This window comes from Pipra filicauda, unplaced genomic scaffold (genome assembly GCF_003945595.2).
Source record: "Pipra filicauda isolate LSUMZ 115617 unplaced genomic scaffold, ASM394559v2 scaffold47_size6085603_pilon, whole genome shotgun sequence".
In the NCBI taxonomy this organism is placed as follows: domain Eukaryota; kingdom Metazoa; phylum Chordata; class Aves; order Passeriformes; family Pipridae; genus Pipra; species Pipra filicauda.
Genome location: NW_024104620.1, coordinates 1,243,827 through 1,271,002, shown reverse-complemented (window position 1 = coordinate 1,271,002; position 27,176 = coordinate 1,243,827). Strand labels below are relative to the sequence as shown.

Sequence of the window (27,176 nt, the reverse complement as noted above, 5' to 3'; positions counted from 1 at the left end):
AGGCTATTATCAAGAGAAATATTCTTACCATAACAAAATATGAATAAAGGAGCATAAACATATTTCTGAGCTACTGTTGCTCGGCCTGGGGAGACTAACTCAAGGCTGAGTTTACACAGCTGGTTTTGTCAGTGTCATCCTCACACTTCTCACTCATCTATCACATCCCCCATTTTTCTCTCCTCTGCAGAACCTGTTACCAAAAACTTAAGTTTCTAAAATCTTCTGCAGAAAAACATGTTCTGTTCTCCCCAGCCCTGCTCAGCCTGCTTTCCATGTGTTTTTAGATTATTTCTTGAAGCCTCCTTTAACTTCTTTTTTTTCATTATTATTACTTGTCAAAATTTCAAACACTGTTAAAATAAAGCTCATTTAATTAAGACAGAGCAGATGAGAGCCTCTGTCCTGCCTAAACCAACAGCAGGTACCTGAACACCACAGAGATGGAGCTGCACACACAGATGTCACAGGAGGCAGCGGCAGGAACACCAGCATATTTAAGTAGATATTTTGAAAAATACTCCTGGGAATTGGCAGAAAAAATTGATCTGGATGATCAAACAAGCCTTTTCTATGCTTAAGTGCTATTGTTTTTCTACTGAGACACTGTCAATGTAATGGGATGAACAAATGCATTTACCCAGGCCGCACAGTTAATTTTACTATGATTTATTCATAAGAACAATGTGTTTGTTGCTGAAGAAGCCACAAATGGAGTCTCCTCTCTAAAGTGTCTGTAACAAAGCACCCACAGATTACACAGGATGTACTGGGAAGGCTGGAACACACGATGTAGCAGACACCGCTCATCTCCCTTCTCCTGTGCAACCCAGAGCCAAAGCAATGGCAGGTGGATGAACAAAGTGAGGACAGGGGTTTAGCAGGAGTCACAGAATCACAGATTGGTTTGGGTTGGAAGGGACCTTAAAGACCATCTCATTCCAAACCCTGTCATGGACAGGGACACCTTGCACCAGACCAGGTTGCTCCAAGCCCCGTCCAACCTGGCCTTGAACACTTCCAGGGATGGGGCAGCCACAGCTTCTCTGGGCAACCTCCAATGTCAGAGGTTAAGGCACAAATACACGGTGCAAAAACTGTAATTGTCTCATTTTTTTCAGCGCAACCCAGGAGAGGCAAGGCAAGAGGAGGCAGCTGGAGGATGGGCTGGGGGGTGTCAGTGATGCAGAAGGACAAAGAGGCTGTGGATGGCACAGCAGCACCATGGGGGCAGGTTTGTAGCAGCACCATTTCTTTCCCATGTACACAAGACACTGGTGTATCACAGCAGCACAGCCAGTGAGGGGCCGCAGTGTCCTTCCATGTCCCCTCCATAGGCACAAATGGGAGAAGCAGGAGATTAGTAGGTTTACGAGCTAACATAAGACACTGGCATCCACCTGACTGTTGCATTTCCAAAAGATAAATTTGCTGTGGGTATAAGGTCTGCACAGAGCGTTAAACAACAGTGCCAACAGCATTCCAAGAGGCCGACTTAAAAGTGATGCGAAAATAAACAACATTTCTCCAGCAGCTTTGAAAACAGATGCACCTCTAATTGAATTGGCTTTAAACTCATTTGTATCCTCTCTAACATATTTCATGGTTTCAATTAACAAACTTCTAGCGGTTCTACCCTTGTTAGTAAACCTTGAGGTGGTTCATAAAACTCAAGGTCATTCCTTGAGAGGGACAATTCTGTGCATCACCACAGCTGCCACTGGTAATAACACCGCTAATTTCCCCTGGAGTCTGTGGGACAGGACAGATCACCCTCTAACAAACAAGGGAGTAGCAGAGTGGACAGTGACACAGAAGAAATGTTTCTAATTACACACACCAAAGGTAGAGGGGAAAAAAAATTGATTCATTATGCAATTAATATTTACATTCCTTTGGTTACTGACTGTGAAGTATCATAGAATAACACCAGTAAATCCATACAGGACTAAAAATTTAATAGCTAAAGGTTCTATAAGGGAGACCTGGTGGACCACAGCACTCAGTGGGCCACATTCTGTTCAGCTGAAGCTTTGGGATCTCCTACAAAGAAAAGGTCTTATTTTAACTCACGTTAAAACTCAGCATGGAGCACAGACTGAAGTTAAAAGACTTAACTCCACCAGCTGATCATAGTTCTATGTTTGAGGCTTTCCCAATGTGCCATGAATAAGGCAGCCACTGGCCATGGGCCACCCAGCATGACTGAAGGCTCCAGTACCTTGTGACATACAAGGGGAGCATCTCGTCCTAAGCAATCTTGGTTCAAAACCTAAATTCTGCTTCAAGGGAGAAAACTATTAACTGAAGGGAACTAAGCAGAATAAGTCTGGGAGTCTTAAAGTTGCTAACAACTTGAGTTGCAGCTGAAAAGGATGTAATCTTGCCACAGAACAAATGTTTAATCTTCTTTCTATTATAGTGTGCAAGGATTTGAGAGATTTTATGCAATATTAGTTTGCTGAGAAATTTAAGAGATAATCTAATGAATACATTCAGTGAAGGCATAGCCAAAAAACCCAGCTAAAATAACTTTCACATCAAATGTTTTGCAAAGCTTAAATAATGGACCCTTAGCTAATTTATTCCCACTTGCTCAACAAAGAGGCACGTGCTCATGTTATCTTGTAGCAGACTGATTAGAGATTCTAAATAGACCAGCGAGGACTTGTAAAAAAGGCGGTAAGTTTAACTCAACATTATTGTTATTGAAATTCATCCAAAGGTTGGTTTTATTGCTCAATTTCACAGTCTCTATAAATCCCTACGAGGCAGTTGGGTTGGTGCTGACTTTGCACTATGATTCCTAATTTCCTTTGATTTTGCATTACGGTTTTCTTCCCTAAAGAACTTGCAAGCTTATGCTTTGAGTTACACACAAACAATACTAGCTGATATATTTAACCTTTTAACTCAATAAGGAAATCTCCATTAATTAGCACATTCCCTGTAACAGATTGCAGAACAAGCTGAGAACTCTTCCGGAGAAGGAAGCTCGTCTGCTGCCTTCAGAGTGCAAATAAATAAAGCAAATAAATAGGACCTCACAGTGTACATTTATCTCATAGGGAACTTTTGATGCAGGAGGGCAGAAATCCACAGCACAAATCTGTCCAGGCTCCAAAACCAACTGTGGGAATGATTCTCCCTTCTCCCAGGGCTGCTCCCCCACAGCAAAGGGCTGCTTGGGAGCCCTGATGTCTTAACAAAGTCCTTACTCAAATAAAAAATCATCCACTGGGATCAATAGCAGTTAGGGGAGTAGCTCAGCTGTGTTTTTCTATCTACTTTGCTCATCACTCTGCCACTGTGAAAATCATCTGCTTTGTCCAAACAAAACTGAGTAGCTTTTTTTTTTTCCTTATTAGTGTTGTCAACATCTGTATATCAGGAAAGAAACTCAGCCCACTGTACTTTATTATGGATTGTTTAGCATATATATTTTTTTCAGGCTACTCCATTCACAGTAAAAGCAGGTTTTTAAAATAAACTTGAGATTCTGTTTATTTTTTATGGTGATGATGAGATTTATATAAGAAAACAAGACCTTTTTTATCGGCTGCACACCTTCAGCAGTACATCACAGAGACAATTAAACTGTCCACAGACCATCAAATTCCCCCTTTCTCCTACACCTGACTCCTCTCAGAGGCCCGATTGCACAGCAGCTCTGAAAATAGATGTGCACTGCAGAGTGCTCTGAAGATCAATATAGACTTGGGCAATTTGGACCAGGCAGGAAACACCTTCCAGAGCCAAGGGTCCATCACTGGGAGAAAGCTGCCGCCAAATGTCACCAAAAATATCTACCCCCCTCAGTAAATCTTGTACGACCTGAAGGTCAATGGTTTCAGGCTCTGCTGGAGCACACTAAGAAACTCAATTTCAGAGTTTGGGGCCCTCCATGAAGAGCATCTTTTTGCCAGTTTCTAAAGTCACGACATTAGGCACTGTCAACACAATATGCCACCCAATTCCGGCTGCCAAGATGTGACCCCAAGACACAGACAAGCCTCATTTAGACAACTTGCCTCGGACAACAACGTGACAGTTTCCATTCCACAGAATGGGAACTGCTGATGCATCTCCTGTATCCTGATAATTAGCACGTATTGTGCAGTATAATACTGCTCTTATTTCAGACAAAACAAACCACCAGATGACAGTGCAGAAGACAGGAACACTAATTAGACCAATGTGCAATTAATATTTTAAAGAAGGCTCATAACAACATGAAAATAACCCAACGTTTTTTCCCTTTAAATGTACATTCCTAGTTCTTCAATTTACAAACTTGAGAGGTTTTACCAGGTGCGAGGGCGTCTGTTCACAAGCAGGTCACACAGGCACTGGAAAGGCAGGGGCAGGTTCTGAGCCTGCAGTGACCTCCACAGCCCCCTCCCAGTGTCACAGGAGGTGAATGACACAGTGACCCCTCACTGTCACAGGAGGCAAGTGCCACAGTGACCCCCAAAATCAATACCCTTAAATCAATACACTGCCTCAATTCCTTCTCCTCTCATCAACACTAACTGAGAAACCCACTTTAATTATACCAATGCACACTTTAATTACACCAATGCAGCTTTAAGGATGCCACTAACCATTACCAGCATTAGGAAGACCTTTCCCAAATGCCAGGCCCCACCTGTTTGGATAAGGAGTTTCACTCCCTCTATTAGAGGTCACCCTGCTGCAGAAGCAGGGATGCAAAGGCATCTGACCTTCTTAAATAAAGTTGTACTATAAAAAACATCTGATGGAAACAGGATTTTAAGAAAGGGAACAGTCCTGGTTTTCCACAGCTCAGGCACGGAGAGACCAGCGACTCATTTAGATGATGGAAAACCTTGAGAGGGAAACAGGACGTTTTTGTGACGTTAGCAGGCCCCAGTACAGAGTATTGATGTACTGAATTCCTGATAGACTTTTGTTTCAATTTTGCAGTGTGACTTTGAGCTCTCTGGTTGTGTAGCTCAACCTCCTGTGCTGGAGGACTTCAGTGAATTCGGAATCAGAAAGCGATGCAATCTTGTTAAATAATGCCATTTTTAATGGTCACCCCTTCATGTTACCAAACACAAATGAGATCCAAGATTTCACAGTGGGAATCTCTGTCTGTAGTGAGGAATATTAGAAGATTTGAAAACCAGGCTCTCAGTAATTTAATTTGCACCATCCTCATTTGCAAACCTTGGAGGAACAGAGAGCTATCAAAGTATATCTCAGACCCAGGCATGGAGTAAGGTAGGACAAATGCTCAGTTACTCATCAATATCACAGGGATAATCCTTAGAGCAGACTGAGCTGAGGTTTAATTTCACTTGTATTTCCTAGCTCAGGCTCATTTCCTCACATCTTCTAAATTCACCTGTCACTGTATTTCTCAGTTGGTCTCCCAAACTCTGTGATCAAGCAGACTACATGAGGCACCTTACAGAGATGTCCACTATGTGCCCATCTACCCCTGCCATGCTAATTCTACTTCTGTATAAAGTCCTCCATCAAACTCATCACTGCTCATTTTATTCAGACATTGGTCTGTGTCCAAAACCTGGAATTCTTATTTTTATAGGATCCTTGTCCCATACAAGTAGAAACACAAGAAGTTGCTTCCAAAAATCTTCAGGTTATGGCAAGACACGAAAACCTTTAATGCTCACTGCTGTGCACTACAACACCTACAGCTCTAGCCAGGGGTAAAGATATGGAACTGTCACTTCCCTCTCAAAAATGATTTGTCATCCATTTATTTGACTGAAAGTCGCTCAAACAGGTTAAAAAACATTGCAAAAAAACCATGTAAGACATGAGAGGAATCCTGTGAATTACCACCAGTACATGTCACATCCCAGTACAGCTACATGTCTCAAAAGGATCACGAAGCTCTCCATGAGCGGTAGAAGTGTAGAGGTCTTAAGACCAGAGTACATAATTCATGAACAGGACTAGGCTAAAAGGTTATTTCTTCATACTTCCAATATAACGTATTAAATGGAATGACACATAGGGAGAGAAAAATGTTAATTCTATCTTTGTATGGTAACATTTTATTAGAGCCTTGCTTCATAACAGGCTGTATTTGTGACAAATGTGTTATTAAGGCAGAAGAGATGGGCCACATTTCAAAGAGATTCTCTTTCCATAGCCCACTGCAGGAGTCAGGGCAGGAGATCACCCACTGCATTAACTTGCTCTCACAGCTCCCCTAAACCTCCCATAGACTATTTCTACACTGAGTTACAATTTCTACACTAGAAACATTCCCAAATCCCATAGAAGAGCTTTAATCAATCTGTCAAAAACTGACTGAGCCTAATAACAGAAAGCAAATGGAATGAACATGAGCAAGGGTGGGCAGAGGTGGTCCAGCAAGAGGAGGCTAAGGGTGAGTGTCAAACAAGAGAAAGTCTGTTTGAGGTCAGTAAAAAACCATTCCTCCACACAGTCTGGTACCGCTGCCTCTTCAAAAAGGTCATTTTATGGAATGCAGCAAAAAGAATAAAAGAAATTTGGGCAAAAAGATAAGCAATAAAGATTTGTATTTAAAGCCAAGGAATAACAAGAGACATCACTATGACTAAATGCAGCACTTACAGAGGATGCTGCTCAAACAGCCAATTCTCTAAATGTTTCCCTGTAAGATGCATGTTTCCTTTCTGTAAGAAGATAAAGACCTAGAAGAACGTGCATTTCTACGTACTAATGCCTCAGGGGAAGTCCTACCTTGCTTTAAATAAGCTTCTTTGGTAGCCAGTTTGACCCATTCAGAAATAACTTTTTTGATGGCTGTTTATCTTTGATATTGTTGCCAGGAAAACACAGAGAACTCAATGTCTGAGCACTTGTCCTGTGATCCAATTTCATTTGATAAGTCTTTTAACATCCCTAAAGGAAGAAACACGGCCAAGTTTTCTTATGGTGAACAGATCTGGGGGGGGGGGAGGGAAAGAAAGGAAAAGATACAGAATAAATCAATGTTCTTTGAGCACTGTTATGAGAGCAATATGTAAAAATTCTGTAGTCAAACAAGAAATGGAGGGCAGGTCCTTCCTGGGCTCTGTGTCTGTGCTTACAGCTCCCCTGGCAGCCACAGCTGTAATTAAAAGTGTCACCACATACCCAAGGAGACATGTAGAAATGTCAGAGAGAGTCCAGAGGAGAACCCAGCCAGGATTTCAGGGCTAAATTAAGAAACTATTTAGCTGTGAGAGAGCAGGAAACCAGTCAAAGGTGGCCATGGCTTTGAAGAGCCCTGAAATGGGGACTCGAGGGTAGGACAGTCCTGTCTGCAGCTGGCAAGACCTTTTAGCTACCCTAATTCCCATGCCAGGGGATTGGAGGGGCACAGAACAAGGTGAATTTTCAGTTGAAACTTTTTCCTGAAGCAGTCTTTGAAAAGGTTTGTCCTAGTAGTAATAGAGCCATTAATAAAATACAGTCATGCAACAAAAAGGCCACAGAGAGAGACTGTGCTGGTTTGGACTGGGGTAGAGTTAATTTTCTTCACAGTAGCTGGTATGGGGCTGTGTTTTGGATTTGTGATGAAGTGTTCATTACACAGGATGTCTTCATTATCACTGGGCAGTGATTACAGAAAGCCAAGGCCTAGCTGGATTCTGAAATGAATGGATTGTACTAAAAAACGAAATTTCAATACAAAATTTCATTCAGACCAAGAATTAAATTAAATACTTTGGAATATTTTCAAAAACAGAAGGAGGAAAACTTGTGTTCATAAAATCTTCTATTTCTGAGGACTTTCGAAACAAAATCAGGGATTTCTACAACAATTTCATTTTTTGAAACACAATTTACTAGACATGGAAAAATGTGTAGCACAGTTATTACCAGAAATTATACACTTTCAAAAATAACCATTCAATGTTGCATTTTCAACCTTTTTTTCCCCCAAAATTACTACCTTGTAGTAGTAGTAGGTTTGCTATCAGGCCAGGATAGGTTTGGCCTACATTTCCTTAACCTATTAAGCTCTGCTTACAGCTTTTGGAGCTACACCAATATAAACTTGCAGAACAATTATTAGAATCTAGGCATTTAAAACTACCTGAAAACAGCTAATTTTCTCCAAAAATGAAAATGCTGGGACTGACATCCTGCAGGGTTTCAGAGCAGGTCCCTGTGTCAGGTCACAGGTAGGTCATGTAGCATCTATCAGGCTGGTGGCCAGAATTTCCACATACAGGAGCACAAACCCCAAAGGAACACCCCAGGTAGAAATGCAGTATTACTCTGAGATGACATTTCAGTAAATCAAACTTCATGACACTTGATACTGCCTGGTTTTCAGCAGCAGGAGCTGATATTCCCAATCTATGACCTTTGCACACTGCCCTAAATCCCTCAGCAATGGGGACATGGCTGATCAGGACAGAAGCAGCTCTATCACTGCTGGCACACACTGCCCTGATGTGCCTTGGAGCAGGGAACATCCCTCCAGCAAACACAAAACCTGGCAGTTTTCTCATCACCAAAGTTTTTAACTCCTCCTGGTGCACCCGTTTGCTAATCCCACCCATGTGGGATTAAAACTGGCATTTTCAAGGAGTGTCCTTGCCAGCAGCAATCTCAGTTGCAGTGTTACATCAACCTGCCTGGGAGGAACCAAGCGACACCCCTGCATCTGCAGGTGCCAAGGAACTCTCTGAGCAACCCCAGTCACCTTCAATTTGTCCACCAGCAACTAGAACACATACAAGAAAACGGCACTGTTGAGAATAAGGAGGTGTATGAGCATCCCTGCCGCGCCCTTCATAAATTTAGAGATAATTAACGCTTTTTAAGGTGACTGCAGGTTGAAGCTAACCACTCTGTGATTTAAAGTCAGGATCTATTTGTCTGTTGTGTCTTTCTTCCATGTTCCTCTTGTTGCGAGCACAGTAGAATTTGAATAGTATAAGCACTCTTCATAAATTCCTGCTTTCCATAAATTGCCTGTCGGATCAAAAGCAGAACCTCCATGCAAGAGCACAGAAATCTCCAGCCTTTGATTTGGAACAGATGAGGCACCCTATGTTCCTCCAAGATTAAAAAAACCCTGTTGGCACAGAATACAAGAGAGAGAGGCAAAGGGACGACGTGAAATCTTTCAAAACAAAGGAGACAGAAATTCAAAAATAGTACAAGCAACTCAGATGACAGATTGAGAAGAGGATGAACTGCAATTAAAAGGACAATTTCATGTACAAAGGGGATGTTCCAGACACCAGTTAGAAAATTGAGACCCTTTGGACTAGCAGTGAGCTGAACACAATATAATCTAGTCTTCTGATAGGAAGAGAAATTGAGGCAAACTATCAATTCCATTTTTGTAATGTAGTTAAAGATAGTTACCTCTATCCGCTATTTCATAAGTGCATTTCCAAAATAAAGGTAGGAAAAGAAGTGTGAACCAAATCCAGGAAAAAATAACTAGCTCAACTGGAAACTGCAGGTCTCTCATTTCTTGAGGTTATTGAATGGGTGATCAAGGAAAATGATGACACCACTAAAATAAAGTAGCAGTCTAATCACAAAAGCTAGTCATGAAAAAAAAGTGTACTTTCTTCTAGATATTGGAGGAAAGGCTTGCTATAGAAAGGAATAAAATTCAGAAAATCTGTAATTTGTATTTTTAATCCTGTCATATCAAATTATCACGAGCTAATAGAAGATTTAATAGCAGTAAGGAAAGGTAAATTAGTCGAGGCATGACCCGTGTGCCCACTAGAGTTGACCCAAAGTAATGACACAAGCCTTGCTCAGCTGTGCAGGGTCAGGACAGAGGGGATGCTCTGCATGTGGTAACTACACCAATGTGGAGAAAATCCATTTCCTGCTGAGAAGGTATATTTAAAGGGTTAATATATTTGCAGATAACAGGCTTAGGACAGTTGGAGTCTAGACTGCTGGCAAACACAAATGAAAGGACTTTAACTGAGGTTTTGGTTAGGGATTCTTTTTTTGCAGAATCAGACACAAAAGTCAGTGTAAGATCAGGGCCTCAGACCCTGAACCCCCCTGAGCAGTGATTCATCTCTACATTAGACTCAAACTCACAGTACATTTACTTGACAACTTTGATACACTCACATAATAGGTCACATTGACACGAGTGAACCAAACCCTACTGAACTGTAAGTTCAACAAGCAGGTTTCAGTCAGGGAAAGTGAAAATCACTGCAGCGAGAAGGCAAAAGCTCAGAATTTGCTCTCTAGAAAGGCTACAAACAGATCAATACTGTTCTGTACCACTTTTTTGTCCTATACCATGTACTCAGGACATTATAAAGTCTAGGACAAACTTAAATCTCCTCTTGAGACACAATTTGCATCCTTACATCTGTCTTTCTACCTTTTGTAGAAGAACTGAGGTCTAAGTCTTAAAACTTTCCCTTTTGTCCTGGTTCAAGAGAAAGGAAGGAAAAGCACTGTCCTGCAAAAGGCAAAGAGCAGGAAACAAAGAGAAGTCAGAAGACCTGAAGGACACAAAAGAGGAACACGCTTACCTCTCCATCTCATAAAGCAAGAACAATGCCCAAGATATCACCATGACTGGCATTCATTATATAAAGAAATGGCTTAATTAGCCATAATCATGGTCAGCTAGCAAATGTTAAAAGGTCACTTGATACTAATTGTGAACAAGACAAACTGAGCTGCTTAAAAAAACCACTGCTGTGAATAATTTCTCAGGGCTTAGTAATTCTAGATGCTTCTGTAAATTGCTCTTCTCTATTATGGTTGAAAAGCATTCTGCTAATTATTAATTGGATAATGATTTGTTTCTATCACTAATTCAATAATGTGTTCAGAAGTGCATTTTGAAAGTTCCCAGCTCTACAGACCATAAATATTAGACTTATCTTGACATAACTGCTCTGGTTGGAAGGCAGGTCCCAAGTGATGGAAGTGGAGCCTATGGAGCTTTCTGCCCATTTTTAGGCACTTTGCACTAAAGTCACTGAAATGTCCACATCCTCTAGAGACCAAGGGAATGCTGCTGCAGGGAACAGAAGGTGTTCAGTACTGGGCAGCTTATGTATCCTAGGTATTAAACAGGGGTTGGCTGGAGATAATAGTTCACCCTTAGCAGGGTATCCAGAAGGTAGAAACATCTCACCCCTCCTTTACATCCCGCTTCCAAACTTAAGGGTCTTCAGAAAACTGTGTAAATGGAGTGCAGGAGGGAGGGTATACGAGAGGACCCTGCTGTACAGCACTGGCCACCCCTTTGTCCTGTGACATGTGCCAGGGTGGTGTTGCAATCATTTCTGCTCACATAAAAAGCTGAAGGCAAGAAAGCCAACAATAATCCTCTGGAGCTACCACTCCCTACTACCTCCCTAAGAGAAGCCAGACCATTAAAAATGCCACATAAATATCACTGACAGAAAACAGGCTTCAAGGTTATTCAGAAAAGCCCCACGCATAGACAACCTCCCCTTTTTAGTAGTGATAAAAACCCAGAGTTTCTCAAAAGAGCAAGTCACGCCACAGGCAAACCCACCTTTCAAAACCCAGCAGCTCCCTTTTTGTAGAAGAAAAAGTAATGTGGGGGAAAGGTATAGCACTGCTCCTTCATGGGCCACAGAGGCATAATCAATTGGCACAAAAGCACATTGTTGAAACACAAACCATGGAAAGCTGCTTTATGAACCCGTGCAGCCAGCTGGAACTGCCATCAACAGCTGCGAGAGGAATTCACTCCAGGACTGAATCACTTCATTAGGGTGGAGGTTTTTTTCTTTTATTACACGCAGCTCAGGCTGCTGATCCTCATCCTGAAGACCCTCCACAGAGCAGCCCCACTGCTTCTCTGCTCTCTGAACATTTATGGTTCAGACTGTATTAGTTAATCTTGTCCTGAGACATCATTTCTCCCTCTTCTATCATAAGCAGCCTTCCAACCTACTACATCCCACTGTGTGGTGTCTCAAGCCTTCTGACTAAGTCAGAGAGCAGCAGTGGTTTGGAGGCAGCACAGCTATAGAATCTAAGAAAAAGGCTTGTCTCTGTGACAGGACAAGGGGGAATGGTTACAAAATGACACAGGGCAGTGTGTCATTTTCCTTCACAAGCCTCCAAATGTAGTGAAAGGGAAGAAAAATTTCTAAACAAGTAAAAGCTGGAGTAGGAACTGTCTTCCAACAAAATGCTGATTGAAATATACCTTCTCCTACGCTTATACTTCTATGGGATTTTCAGATAAATAAAAGAAATGTCTCTGCTATTCTGACAGCGTAGCCAACTTTAGCCCTCCTGTACTTCATTTCCATTGTAGAAATGTCAGCAGACCCTCCTATTGAGGAAAACCTCAGCATTAAAGAGCAATAAGAAGACATTCGAAGAACTGCGTTCAACACCCGCGGCAAACTTGTGAGAGCTACTCCAGCAAGCCACACCTACGACAAGCTCCACCTCCGAGCCATGGAGTGCTCAGCACCGGGGCTATTTACACGTGTGGGAGCTGTTTTAAATCTCCTTACCTGAACTGCTGCAGCGAGATGGTTCCACGAGTGTCCCGCTCCCATCGTAGCAGGCGAGAGCTCGCAGCCGCACGCCCTCACCACACTCCTTGGAAGCTCCATGGGATGGCATTCCCAGCTGCAGCTCGGATGGGCCTCCTCTGATGATGCAGTCAGACCAATTTCCATGGGGCTGGGAGGTAAACACCTCGCAAGGGCACGGTTCTGTTTCAACTTGAGGATAAACTTCTGTGTTCTGGCATTTGTCTCGCTTTCTGCTTCGCCCTGTTCCAACCACAGAAATCTGTTTGTTAGCTTAACAGCTGCTACTCTTGATAACAACACGTCATATTATTTATACTTGCATGAATTCAACACATTAGAAACAAGACAATCTGAATGTTAATATCCAGGAATGTTCCTGAAGCATCTATTAGCTGCTGCCAGTGCTCTGGTGAGCAAGGACAACGTATTTATCTCCAGGGGCAACCGGAGAACTTGGAAATAGCGTTTTGATGGGTAGATCAAGGAGCAAAATACGAAGTCTTACTCTAGGAATGGTGTGCTCAGAAACTGCTTTGCAATTTCATATAATATCGTTTTTCTCTAATTATCTGATGAAAATAAATTGATTGTTTTGTCTCTATTTGCTCACAATCAATGGTTGCCAGGACAACTTCCAAAGGACTCTACATTAGCCACAACTTCCTCTTTGAGGTTTCTTTACAAATTAGTTAAAGATGTGCTGTGCACACAAACTGTGCTTTGATGAAAACAGAAGAAGATAATCCTCAGTAAATTATTAGGGCTGGAAAGCATTTCAATGGTTACATTTGCTTTTATGTTTTCCTTTGGTCTATTCCTTCAACAGGTTTTAAAAGAAGGCTCCTGTTTCAGGAAGCAGCAGCATCCGAATAAACCTTTGGTACAGCTCTCTGCAACTGCACTCCCCATGCCCTGCTCCTGCAGGACTTCAAGGCATGAGAAGGGGTCCCCAGTATAAAAGGAAATAATGCAAAGAAGAGAGTCCATGCTCCCTGCATCCCTACAACTGCTCCAGGGAACAAATGTCTGTATATAAAGATAAAATCAATGCCTTCCTTGGCACAGGTCAGCCAACATGCCGTGGAGCAATCTTGATGCTGGCTGAGCTCAGGAATGTCTCTGCATTTGGCATCTGCACAGAAGGGAGAGTTCATCTTCAGTAACAAACTGCATCTGTATCCCACCCTCAAAATGTTCCTCAGGGATCTTGGATGTGCTAAAAACATTTCTGCAGAAGGTTTTTAAAGCTTTGATCCCAAAAGAAATGTTTTCTCTTTGATACTGCACACAAATAAGATAGTAAAAACAAACAAACAAAAGTTATATAACCCAACAATCCTCTTTATAGTCTGGAACCAAGAGTTCATTTCACCACACACAAGCTGGGTCTCATCAGTACCCATTTGCATACAAATATGTACCTCCAAAGTAAAGGCCATGGCTGCAGACCCTTCATATCACTGTCCTTCAAGCCCCAGCTCTTTTAAAACTGTACTGCCAGAGTTCTGCAGAATGTAAAATTTGCCAGCACAGAGGGATACTAAACAGAAAGAAACCAAACAGTGCCAGCATCTTTATGGTTTTTTACATAAATATATGTGTACATTTTTATGTAGGTATTTATGAGCAAATTCAGGTACAACTCCTCAGACTTCAAAGAAAGTCTTTTAAAAGGCTTTAAATAGATTGGGAGCTCTCTAGTGGCATCTCCAGCATTTTATGTTTGACGAGCTGACAGGGGCCACACACTCAGCCTATATGTGCAGTTGTATGTTCTCCATTATATAAGTAAACATGGGAATTCGGGATTTGCCATTGTTTTGTCATCATGGCACAAAGCACATCAGACTCAGGTAAGGATGTGAATAATCTCACACTTATATGGCTCTTCTTTTCCAACTTGCTCTACCACCTGCTTTGCTATGAAACCCCTAACTTGAGGGCAAAAGTGACACTGATCTCATACTCCTCACAAAGAAATAGTTTTAGAATGGTTGGTGGTGATATTTTTATCATCTTCACAGGCTGCTTTAAAAATTACTCTTAAAAATACCATCTCCAAAATTTTTGAGGACAGAAACTCTTCAATTAGATAGTATTTTCTTTTTTTAAATCACATTTCTGAACACTAACAAACACTATATACATTAAGTATTATCAGGTAGCGCATACTGTACGTAAAAATTACAGGAAACATTAAAAATACAGAAAATGCTTTGTACCCACAATACAGTGAATTAACTGTATTAATTATCTGAAGACTCACCTAAAAAACGTGTTTTCATCATAATGACTTTGAATTTCGACATGTTCTGTAATAAGTCTTTCACTTCTTAAGTAATGACTAATTTTATATGTAGAGTCGATGATGACTTACAAGGTAAAATGAGTAATACTATTAAAAACTGAGTGGAGGGCAAGCAAATACTTAGTGAACAATTAGCAGATTCCCACTAAATGACACTGTTAATGAACTCTCATAATGAAGCCAAAGCATTCACTTGAGCATAGACACACACAGTGATGAACAAGAGGTACAATTCATGCATGCTTAGAGAGGTGAAATGCAAATGAATAAAGGACTCTTCTAACATCACAAAACACTTCCTAAAATAGCACTTTCCTTAAATCTTTGGACAGATTTTGTGTGGATCGCACCTTTTCAAGACTTTTGGCTACCTCTAATTTTCACAAAGTTTTTATGCAAATACAAGTCAGCACTAATCTCATCGACTTTCCCTTCGGAAATGTGGCCAAACCAACCCTGACACCGGATTTTGTCCTCCCTTGTTGTTTTCTGGGGTGTTGTGCTGTCCCCACCCTGGACACCCAGCGCATGTTCACCACTCCCTTTTCAGGACACCTTTGCTGGGCACAGGCTGAGACCACAAGCTCCATCCCAGCAGGAGAAATGGAACCCAGCAAGGTCGTATGGGGACAGACTGGTGGTGTTTGGGCACAAGTACAGTGAAGGTGAGGAGACGAGTCAGCAAAACCTGAGTACTAGAAACCATTTTTGGTCCACTTACTTGAACAAATCTTTGTCTGAAACAGAACAGAGTAAGGAAGGGAATAGACAGGATCATACTGTTTTGTAACTTGCACAGATGTTCATAAATCAAATTCAGATTTAAAACTACCTGGAAGTAAGTATCCACTTAATTCTAAAATATTTTCTATTACATCAGGCACCTATTATTCTGCCAGGGATCAAAGACTTTCCTACTACAAACATACAGGCATTGACATAGAGAACATTTCAGAATACACTCTTTGCCAGAAACAACAGAGCATTATATAATACTGGTTTTTATGTAAAAGAGAAATCTTTATCCTTTAATGAGCCACACTGAAGAATGGCAGCTTGAAGCCATTATATATGTATGCTGTAATTGTTAGGTACTAAAAACTTGGAACACTCCAGCAGTAACACACCAAATAACAAGACATCCATGCAGGCAAGGACAAGGGGAGTATAGAAAAAGGAGCAGTGGTGGCCACCATATTTTGCTGCCACTCGGTTCCCAAGGCTTTATCCCAGTAGATATTCTTACAGCAATGTTAACATTCCACTCCAGAGTAGAAATCTGTGAAGTTTTACCTCTATTAACGGAGCAAACTCAAGCCAGCTACACCATAGCTCTCAAACACAACAGAGAAACATGAAAAGGTGTGAGTGTTGAGGGTAACAATAAGAGCCAAATTTCTTGTAAACCTAAGAACATTATAATTCGTTTTCATTTGATTTAACAATATAGGTGGGGGAATACAACTCTCAGCAAAACAAGCAGTTCCAAGCTATTAATGTTAAGGAGTTTTAAAGCTTTTCAGTTTGGTCAGCATTCAAATAACATAATAACAAACCACGACAGCAAGTATGGGAGACTGCTCCATGAAATGGTTTGAACTGGTGAGTATAATGAATACATAGAAAATTTTGAACAAAACTGTTCTAAATGGTACTGTTTTTTCTTTACTCATGGTATTAATTTGCCCTGTTGAACTATGGAATACTGCTGAGCACAAAACAGCCAGTTTTAAACCTCCTTCAGATTTCAACAGTCTTAAACAGAAAATGACACTGATTTGTACTCTTGTATAGGTGTTTGCTGCATGTTTCCCAGATTAATAGGTCACAATTGCACAAAGAGTGGTCACTGTTTCATTTGGTTTATGTCTAAAACCAGCTTTCCATCAGTGAGTTTTCCTGCATTATTCTCATACCAAAATGCATGTGCATAAGGCAGGCAATGACCACTATCAAAAATCAATTAAGGGTGATAACTACTCTGGGTTTTCCCACAACCCCACCATCAGTCCAACAACACCTGAGAGCATTAATAACAAGTATCACCATCAGATAAACATTATAAAATATATCACCTGTGAGTGACCGTCTCCTGCTTCTAGTTGTTTCACAGTCAGATGAGCAGGCTGTAAATTTGGACCAGGGGGTAAATGTGCAGTCATCTTTGCAGGGAATGAGGCACTCCTGGACAGGGGATGGCATCGCTCCTGCCCACCGCACACAGTCACCGACATCGGCAGGGCCATCCTGCTCCGACAGGCACGTGACAGCTGAAAGGAAAGGCACAGACATCTTTAGATTCTTGTATATATTGTATCATACCCTGTGCAGTCAGTCCCTGTGTTCTGTGTGAGATTCACTCTCCTGGATTAACACAATAAAGCTGATTTGTTTTTAGTCATTATTCACGGGTCACTCAAGGATGTGCTAGGAGCTCCACAAAACCATCAAGACACTTTCTTATTTGAGCAGTGTGTTATTAGAATGGTGATATAAATTCAGTATTTTCAAGGAGGCAGTCATTTTAAGGGTTGTGGCAACAGTTTAACCAATGACACATTGTACGACCAAGCAACAAAACATGTAATACTGTGGTTATGTGCCAGAAAACATATTTGGTTGAGGCCAGGATTCACAAGCTCTGATGGACATGCTACTCATGGAACTGAAACCGCTTCAAAGTAAGAAAAAAATATTTAAAAACTATAAAAGAAAGCTTCCTTCTCTAAAACTGTCATCTTTTCCATATTTCAGCTTAAAGGAATGACTGAGCAGCAGAAGCTACAGCTAAATGCTTCTTGCAGCAGGGTGTAAATACAAGGTCTGGCCTTTCCAAAATGAGTTCCCTAAATATTGTGCTACCTCTTCCACTCTCCCATTCTCTGTCCATTGTCCTTTTTGTGACTGTAATGATTAAGTTTTCAGCGTGGATATTGGCACTGTATAGCCATGATGGAGAAAAAAAAGTACTTAATGCATAAATTTGAGTCAAAGGAAGCCTAGGACAAAAGTTGCTAAAGTTTCAGTGAATTTATAATAAGTAATTATAATAAATAAAAATAGCCTGCACATCATGGAGTGTTTAATTTCATTAATAATAATTAGTTCCCACAAAATCTCCAAGATTATAGGCTATTTATACCCTACAGTGTAGGTTAAACAAAGCAAAGGAAGGTCATGACTTGATTAAAGTAATGAACTCAGGGACAGAGTAAGGAACTGAATTCAGCCACAATACTTTCGTCACGTCGGGCTCTCTGATTTCAGGCAAGTCCACACATTGTATCATAAAGGCACTGAAGATGAAATTATTTAATCCAGATTTTAATATTTAACTTTAACAACCTGTGATATTACTTTATGACGATTGCTAAATAATTCAGGTTTCTGAGTCCGCATATAGTTTTCCTTGCTGCCAGCACTTAATGTGACTATGAGTGCATGAAGAGAAAGGGAAAAAGAACTCTGTTTTCTTGCAGTTAAAGGACTTACTGGGGTGTAACTCTGCAATGAATACACATGATTTTGGGGTTTTAACTACAGTACTGTATGGGAGCAAGGGGTGGGTTGGCAACCATCTGGAAATAAAAAACCATTCTATTAAAATGTAATTAGATTTCTGTGGAAAAAAAAGTCAGTATTTTGAAGAGCATGCAAAAGGCAAGCAATTGTTAAAAGTCTCTTTAGATTCAAGTGACAGCAAATCAGCATATTAATAACTACCTCTAAACTGCTGATCCTTGCCTTTCACTTTCAATCCCGTGACCCTTCCTAGCTCCCAACTCCGGCAGTCAGACTTGGAGCTGTTCCCCTTCTCAATTACGGGAGGGCAAGGACACAGGTCAGGGCTCTGTACGGGGACGTGGTGTAATTGCCCTCTTCAGGAAGGTTAAACAAGTAATAGACTCTGATGCCCAAGGTCTGTGTAGCCTCATTACCTTCAGCAAGGACACCATAGATTTGGCAACACAGACGTGTCCACGTGAAGTCTGGCCAAGGATATGCAAACCATCTTCTCAGCATCCCTGCAGCTGTTGGCAGGGACATGAACACCACCCTGCACTGCCAACCCCATGCAGCCAGACTTGTGGTTGTATAACAAATAAAAAAATTATTTTTCATGGTTTTCAGCATACAAATAATTCACTGAGTTCGCTGAGCCTATTTGGATGCTAAAATAGATGGATATATCAGGACATATAGGATCAGAGCAAATCTTTGCCAGAGATCACAGAGCTTAAAGAAATTGGTGACAATAGACACATGGGTAGAGCAAAGTTGAATTAAAACAGCAAATAATATAGTGCATTATAGATGTCTAAGCATGGAGACAAGAAAGAGTTGAAAAGAAAATATAATGGATAGTCTAGTAAGAGACATAAGACCTAAAGGAGGATCTCTTGTGATGTGATTAGGGATGGGCAGGTGGTTGAAAATACAGAATTGCTTTTCTTCTCTACTTAAGGAATTTTTTTAAGTGCAGATCATGTAAATCCATCCAGTCATTCCCGACAGAGCAACAAAGCCTCTGTGCCAGCAAGAAGGCAGCAGTCAGAGAGCAAGGAATCCAAAAAACTTTTCTTGATGCCTAAAATACTGGCTCTGGAGAGCAAACACTTCACTTGCTTCCCACACTCCTGAACTTCTGCACTTCCCAAGGCCATCAGTGTTATTACCGAGCTGGTGGGCACCTCTGTGGCGACCTGACCTGCATCCATGTCACTTTGTGGGGAGAGCAGGCACTCCTCATTTCACAGAACACCATTAAATGCCAGCCACAAGCATCTGGTACCCTTACATACCCCACACCTCCTCAGAAGCAGCACAGGGCATTTCAGTCATATTAGGAGGCAATTCATTTGCACCCAAGAGCCTGCAAACGTCTTCGAAACTATGCCAGGGCATGACTTCTTCAGTCTAAACTGAATTATGTTCAAAAGCATGAGCTTAATGGGCCTGATCTTTGCAGCATGTCACTCATAAGCAAAAGCAGCATTTCTGCTACATGCTTACAACCACGCTTGAGGTGAGCAGCATGAACTGCTAAAATAAATTAAATAATAAAACAAAAGCCCATTTAGGGCATTTTAATGGATTGAGAAGGGGCAGGCAGGAAGCAGCAGACATGACGGGGCCATTCCAGTGGTTCAGTTGGGAACTATTCCCCTCGTTTCTGCCTGCTGCAAACTTACTTCCCAATTTAGTTAGCTTTAACTTCTAAGAGAAAAATATTTTCATATACAGGCACTTCTGGAAAGAGAATGAGAGAAATTTGTTTTCAGTGAACCTCCAGGAAAGTAAAATTATTTATCCTCAGTGGTTTCGAACTACTGATTGGTTTGGCTCATATGTGGTTTATGTTGCATAAAAAATATTTCCCCTTAATCCTCAGTTCTGTCACAATGGTTTTAAATAAACTCATACCGCAAAGCCATTTCTGCTATGTCAACATCTGTTTTGTTTTTTTAAGGGGGATACCACTGGAGAGTAAATGCAGTCCATTTGCAGCCCTGTGCACTGAGAAAAAAAAAAATCAGAGTAATAAATCCCTCCTAGACATAATGTGTGATTTCTACCATCTCTGCAGCATTTAAAATGGACGCAAACATATGAATAAAACAGCTAATAACAGGACACTGCCAGATAAAGGCTTTCAAATTATAATATTGATTCCCACGAAGTGGGGAAATGTAGGATTTCCTTTTCAACTCCTCCTATTCTTTTTTATTACCACCAATCAACACCACCAAACTGGAACTAAACACTTGGGGCCAAACTGTGAGATGACATTTTGATGCAGTTCTGTTGATATAAAAAGAACTGCTGGCATAAAAATAATTTTAAAAAAGTACACCTTCTCTTGTAATGATAAACACAAGATCATGAATTAAATTGAAAGGTAGGCAGGTTTAAGAGGCTAAAAGAAAATAACTTTTTTGCAGGAAAGGGCTGGAATTGTTTAACAGACCATGTGGATACATCTGTGAAGGTGCCAACCTAACTCAGCAATTAATATGAGCAATGAAAACACTGCAGATGCAACTGCTTTGCTTCAAGGCATCAGTCAAGTGTTAAATGTACAGCTTGGGGAGGAAGTTTCCCTTTCTGCTGCTACAGGGTCCTGTTGGGAGACTGAACAAGGACTGGTAACAGGATATTCAGTGTGACAGTCTCTGTCTTCTGGCTTTATATTTCCACCCACAAGAGCATGTCTGTATCCCAGCACCTCGGCATATGGCACACAGAAGCATATGGAAGCTATATTCTTTAACTACATTTCTCTCAAATTGAAAGTAAATAGCAGACACTTGTTCTATAAACTTTTAGATGGTGAAATCAAATGTTTGTACGCTGTCAAACTGCAGAGACGCTGAAGGCATCCTTCCTTCCATCATCACCAAAGAGGAATGTCAGCATCAAACTGGGATAACTCAGGTGCCCTCAGGTGCACAGGCCTGACTTAGAAGAGCACTAGAGATGGTCCTGGCAAAAAGAAGTGTATTGAAAAAGAAACATTATAGGCACAGCGTTGCATCCAATAAGGAAAGATAACATAAATATAGTTCCTCTTAAGTAAAAATCCAATTACAGACAGCCGCTGCAATCATATTCATTCACCAAAGTTATAATCAATTCTCCTTTAAAAATGCATTTCAACAGATTCCAAAGGGTAAAAATGCTAAAGAGTGAGAGTATCAAATGCGAAGCAGTAAAATTATGTTGTACTGTGGCACTTTCAATTTGTGAAAACTAAATTAGTGTTTTCAAAACTCTGGAATTAAATGTCATTAGAACATCAGAAAACAATGACTGATAATTCTGGGAAGGCCAAAGAAACTAAAGCAATACAGTAGTGCAAATCAAATGGCTGTAATTAGTACAGGAAAAACAGGATGAGCTATGAGGTTAGACAAGAGCTCTAACATTCAAGAGCTGTAGGCACAACAAGGTAACAATCTTCCCTGGCTTCAAATTCCAAGTATGTGTGACAAATCAAAGCCAGCACGTAAAGTTAAAGAAATTATTTTAATATAGCTTTTTTTCCTTCTCATTGTTCAGAATAAATTTCACTTTGTGTTGCATAATTATTCTAGGTATCCCAATATAATAACATATAATTTCTTACACATATTACTAACTATAAGTGGAAAAGAAGTTAAGGGGTAATACGTTCAAAAAAAAGGAAATAATTTAAGAGTCCAGACTTGCTGACTATAAGAATAGTCTCATAACTCAGAATGACCTCATTTATTTTCTATATTGACACTCCTTTACAGTTACAATGAGTTGCTTCAAAATCCCCGGTGGAACATTTAGGTTTTTCTTGGTGTGTTAACACAACCCTAATTATAGGAGACCAGAAGCAGACATAATAGAAGACGTAACATAAGGCTCTGCTGAGACTCAGGTTTAAGTCTAAGGCCCTGAGCCTATAAGGACATAAATATACACTCAACTCCAGCCCTTGGATGCAGCAGCACTCCCTGCACGGAAATGTGTCCGATGTCTGGACTTACAGGAGCAAACCGTAAGATAAACGTTGAAAGTAAATCTGAAGAAAAGAACAAATGATTCCAGGAAGGACATCATAGACACAAATCTAGTAAAAATAGCCGAGAAAGAGCTGGAACAACTAGTTATGCATGAGGAAAACTGCCTCCGAGGTCACCAGTTTCGCATTTTGTAATTATTAATGATATTGACAGTAGTGCTAAAGGGCTAACAAATGCCACCAAGCAAACAGAGCACTGAATAAACACAGATCCCCACCAACCTGCTCTATAAACAAACAAGAGGAGCCCAAGATGAGGTTGGGATGCAATAAAGATGGTAAATACCAGCTGAATAGATAAAGGAAAGCAACTGAAATTATTTGCATGAAAAAGGGTGAGAGAAATGGGCAGAAAAGTTAATGCAGAGCATTAGCATGGAGAAGAAATTGTAACAGGGGAAAGGGCAGAAGTTTGGGATAGAAGTGAAGGAAAAAAAGCATGCACAACTGTGAAGATCCTTCTCAAGTTAAAGGTCCATGTTTTAGCTGCTCTTTAGGTTAGTTTTTCCCCACAGCCTTTCCACAATAAGACAGGGACATGGGGAAAAAAAAGTTGAATGTAGGCACAAGAGCCTCAGAAGCAGTCCCAGCTACAGGTCTCTGGGGACCACCTCCAGTGCAGCCTCTGCCACTTAATGCCTTCAGCTGGACTCACTTCTCTCTGTTCCATCTCAAATAACTCCTTAAAGTGCAACTTTTCTTTGATACTTATGGATGAGGTGACCGATCATTCGGTTTGGAATACAGGACTAGAACTGCTGCAAGAGCTGAGCTGCACGTGTCAGTTTTGCCAAGCTGTGTGACTTGAGGTTTTAATCTTCCTCATCTGTGAACTGAACCACTGTTTGAGGAGAAGCAGGAGAAAAATACATTGCTATAAAGCCCATTCCTCCTCACACCCACACAGTGAATGCAGAATACAGGACTGATTCATTAATGTTGAGCACTGTTTTCATACAAGGGTTTTCTTATTCTAAGGGATTCACACTCTGCCTGGCCAGAAAGACAAAACAATATGAGTTTTTAATGTTTCAAATTTACTCTGGCCAGAGAATAACTGCAATCTGAGTGCTTTTACATTATGCAATCAGTCTATAGAATCTTTCACAATTTTTCCCTTTTTTTCCTAACATTATCATAGGTTTTGAATGGCTTTACTTTCATTTTCTATTAAAAAGAAAATCAATGGAAGTGCATAAGATGATTAATGATAGAAATTATGCTCCTTTCAGAGAACATAAAATACAAAAATATGCTTATATTTTTCCTCTTTCTGTGGCCCACAATTACTAAAATTACTCGAGTTCGATTTCTTTGTAGCTCCTATCATCAAGTTATATTTAAGATAAATTATTTATTGCACACTTGAAAATAAAACTAAGATATCCTGCTATAAATACACACATTGAGATGACAGTAAATACAGAGAATGAAGCATGCCACACAACACAAGAGAGAGGAAATGGAAAACAAAACCAACATTTACAGTACTTCTAGTAACTCAAGTTGGTAAATCACTGAATTAGCAAGCACTGACTTTCTTTTGAAAGCTCTTCCTCAGTTATACATTCCCTGGACATGGTTTTTAGTGGCAGCTGGATGAACTTAGAATCTCATGTAACCTGTTTTATTCCAGCCAGGTCCAGTTTTTGGTAGCACCCCAAGGTCATCTCTCACAATGGCAGCAGAGAGTTCAACACTGCAGCTGACTCCCATGGCAAACCCCAGTCTTGGGAAGACTCAGAAGACAGCTCTGTAAACTTGTCCGTTTCAGTCTGAATTTTTTTGGCATTGGTTTTGCTAAAATTCAAAATTATCCACTTGTATCAACTTTCAGGTAATTAGGCATTCAAAACATTGGTTTATGTGGGGTTAGGAGAATACATGTGGAATCTTGCCCTGGAAGGCAGACACTCTGCCAGTTTACTCCATCTCTCCCTTTACAGTAAAGCACAGGTACTAAATCCAGAACATAACACTAACATACCACGATATTCACAACTGCCCCAAGAGTATATTTAAAACATTGTGGTCCAAGGCAACACCTACAGATCTGAATTTACCCTTTCACCTCAGCTCCCCAATCCCCAGCTCTGGCTCTTCTCATTTTGGTATTCAAAACTCACTGCCCTTGACCCCTTCTCAGGGACCAGCACTACAGACATACATTGGCCCTCCAACAACTTTTCAACTCATCCTCATCTATATTCCTCTCGCAGAAACTGCTCTCAAAGTTTTCTTAAGTACCAATGGATTTTGCAGATATGGTCCTGCATAAAACTTTTCACTTCGACTATCACTTTTCTAAAGAACAGATAAGAATACTAAATGCTTTGAGGTCTGAAGTCTGGCTACTCATCTCCAGCCTAAAACTGATAAAACAACTAAAATTACTTTGACTGAAGCTAACAGAAATACATGTTCAAATAATTCATGTTATCTAAATTAAGTATCTTTCAGCCATCATATAATATTGTCCACCTCATGAGAGAAAATAAAGATGCTGGACTTGAGATTGAAGGGTCAGCACTGTCGAAGTACAATAAAGACACTGTACTTAGATTAAAGGTGAGAGAGGCAGAAAGAGATTGTGAAAAATTTCCCACCCACAACCCTGAAAAATTAAATGTTTGAGGCCTTTCAGGAGATTTACCCAGTGGGAAAACTAGGTAGGCAGATTGGAATCCCAGTAAGAGCAAAGTCACACTCTGATGTGTGGGAGTTCCATACATGTACACACAATGTATGAATTATATACCCAGAAAGGCTTTTTATACTTCTTCCTAAATATTCCCACTGTGCAGGGAAAAAGTGTTTTACAGAAACCCCACCTCAGGGCATCCTTTCTTTGGAGGGAAAAAAAAAAAAAAAAGACAAACAAACTCAAAAAAGACATCCAAATTTGCCAAAAGAGACTATCAGTCCAAGACAGTGAAGGGTATATTTCTAACCTGAGCATAGAAAAGACACTGATTCCCGTAAGTATAAGAAGTGGTATTTCCCCTGGGTCATGCTAAATGAACTTTTTTTGTGTGTGTGAGTGAAGCAGATCCAATAGATTTGACTCTTCAGAATAATAAAAATAATTACACCCATCTTTCCTTGGATTTGCTGTTCAGACCGTTCTCACTGCTAGTATGTTCCTTTTTACTCTCCTTTTGAAGCTAGCAGATCTCAAGGGACTATTTGCTTTCTCTTTCTAGTCTCTTAAAAACAAAGCAGAAAATCAGAGAAGATGCAAAGGCAGATATCTTACAGGATGTTATGTTTTCCATACAGTGATCTTCTTTTCCTTTCTTACAGGCAGAAAAAAAAGAAACATTTCTTATTTAGCTGCTGCTACTTATCTTAAGTTTGCACTAAATTGTTATAATTGAGGGGGGTTTATAAAGCAGATTGCATTCCTGCTGAAACAATGGGGAAACTCACATTTATTTCAATAGGAAAACAGATCCTATTACACTTTCTTTTTAATGATTCTTCTATGAACGAAGCATTTGTTTGCAAACATTTGTTTCTAAAGCAATTACACAATCCAAACACTGACTGATCACAATAGGATCATTCATCTATAACAGATACAATATTTGGACACAAAAAATTCTTTTTTGTGGTTTCTTTACCATTGGTTCAGATCACATAATTTATGATTTATTTAACTGAAAAAAGCAATCCAATGCAATAAAAACAAATTAATACAACAGAAACTAAATTGCATCAGACCTAGAAATGTTTTCCACTCTACTGGAATATTGTTAGTATTTTTAGCTAATCTTCATGTGCTTCATTCTAGCCAACCCCAGGGTAGAGCTGGCTAGGACACTACATTACATTTCCTTTTATTACATTCTTTCCAGTAAAAACCATTTTAATCTTGGCTATAATAAAATTATCAGTTTGATTCTCATCTTATACCCTCTTTTCACCTGTGAAGTTTTGTTCATCTTTGCTGGAGCTCAGAGTCGTTTCTCCCATAAAATTGCTCCGTGTGTGAATCTTTCTGGATGCAGAAGGTTTCTGCCAACTGTCATTACAACATCAAAGGTTTAAATTGAGGAGCACTTAAAGCAGGGGAAGGTCATCTTTGGAAATTAACTTGGAATAAAATTTCATAGAAATGGAGGTGGCTGTTCATACTCTGCCAGTGCAGCAACAGTGGACCCACCATTTAGTTCACATGCCTCTCCTGGCTCATTTACCAGCAGCTTCCTCCTCCTGTAAAGGCAGAAACATCCCCCACACCCCTGGGAAGTCCTCAGTGTCCACACAGAGCATCAGGAGCCGTGTTCACCTCTGGAGAGGCAGGACCCAGCCATGGAAGGCATCATTAAGGAGCACATCAGTAACTTGGACCTGAGGCTGCCTCAGTGACACAAAGCCCGGAGGAACATCTGACCCTTTCTTCCCTGAAGAGGGAACAAAGTCTATGTTCAATTATGCCCAGCACTACCATGTCCCTTAAAACCAAGAGACATAACCAGAGGGACTTCCAAAATTTCCTGAAGTGGTAATTCTTCCATTTTAGAATAAGTTATTTGGAAATAAAATTCAATGCAGAACCAACTCAATACTTTGAAGATTCATCAAGATTCACATCACATTCCCTTTTCAGAGGCGAAAACTGATATTTGGAATTTCAAGTGTGTATTTCAAAGAAACAGTAAATAGCAGCTTTTTAATTCATCAGAAGCCCAAAGGAAAGGGAACTTTTCATACAAATGTGCTGTACTTGGGAGACTAAGTCTTGCTGTTGCTATAATCAAAGTGTAAATACAGCATAGCAAGAACCCACAGCAATCTGTGT

At 40.4% G+C, this 27,176-nt stretch overlaps 1 protein-coding gene across 5 annotated transcripts in view; it reads right to left on the bottom strand.

Annotated features, from left to right (window-relative positions):
- Window positions 1–27,176, bottom strand: part of THSD7B (thrombospondin type 1 domain containing 7B) — a 309,193-nt gene that overhangs the window by 83,325 nt on the left and 198,692 nt on the right. For all 5 annotated transcript variants that reach the window (XM_027748995.2, XM_039386349.1, XM_027748994.2 and 2 more), the window contains exons 14-15: window positions 16,896–17,090; window positions 12,489–12,752 (exon numbers count right to left, since the gene is read on the bottom strand). In XM_027748995.2, coding sequence (XP_027604796.2) covers window positions 12,489–12,752; window positions 16,896–17,090 — 459 coding nt within the window. The remainder of the gene's footprint in view (window positions 1–12,488; window positions 12,753–16,895; window positions 17,091–27,176) is intronic.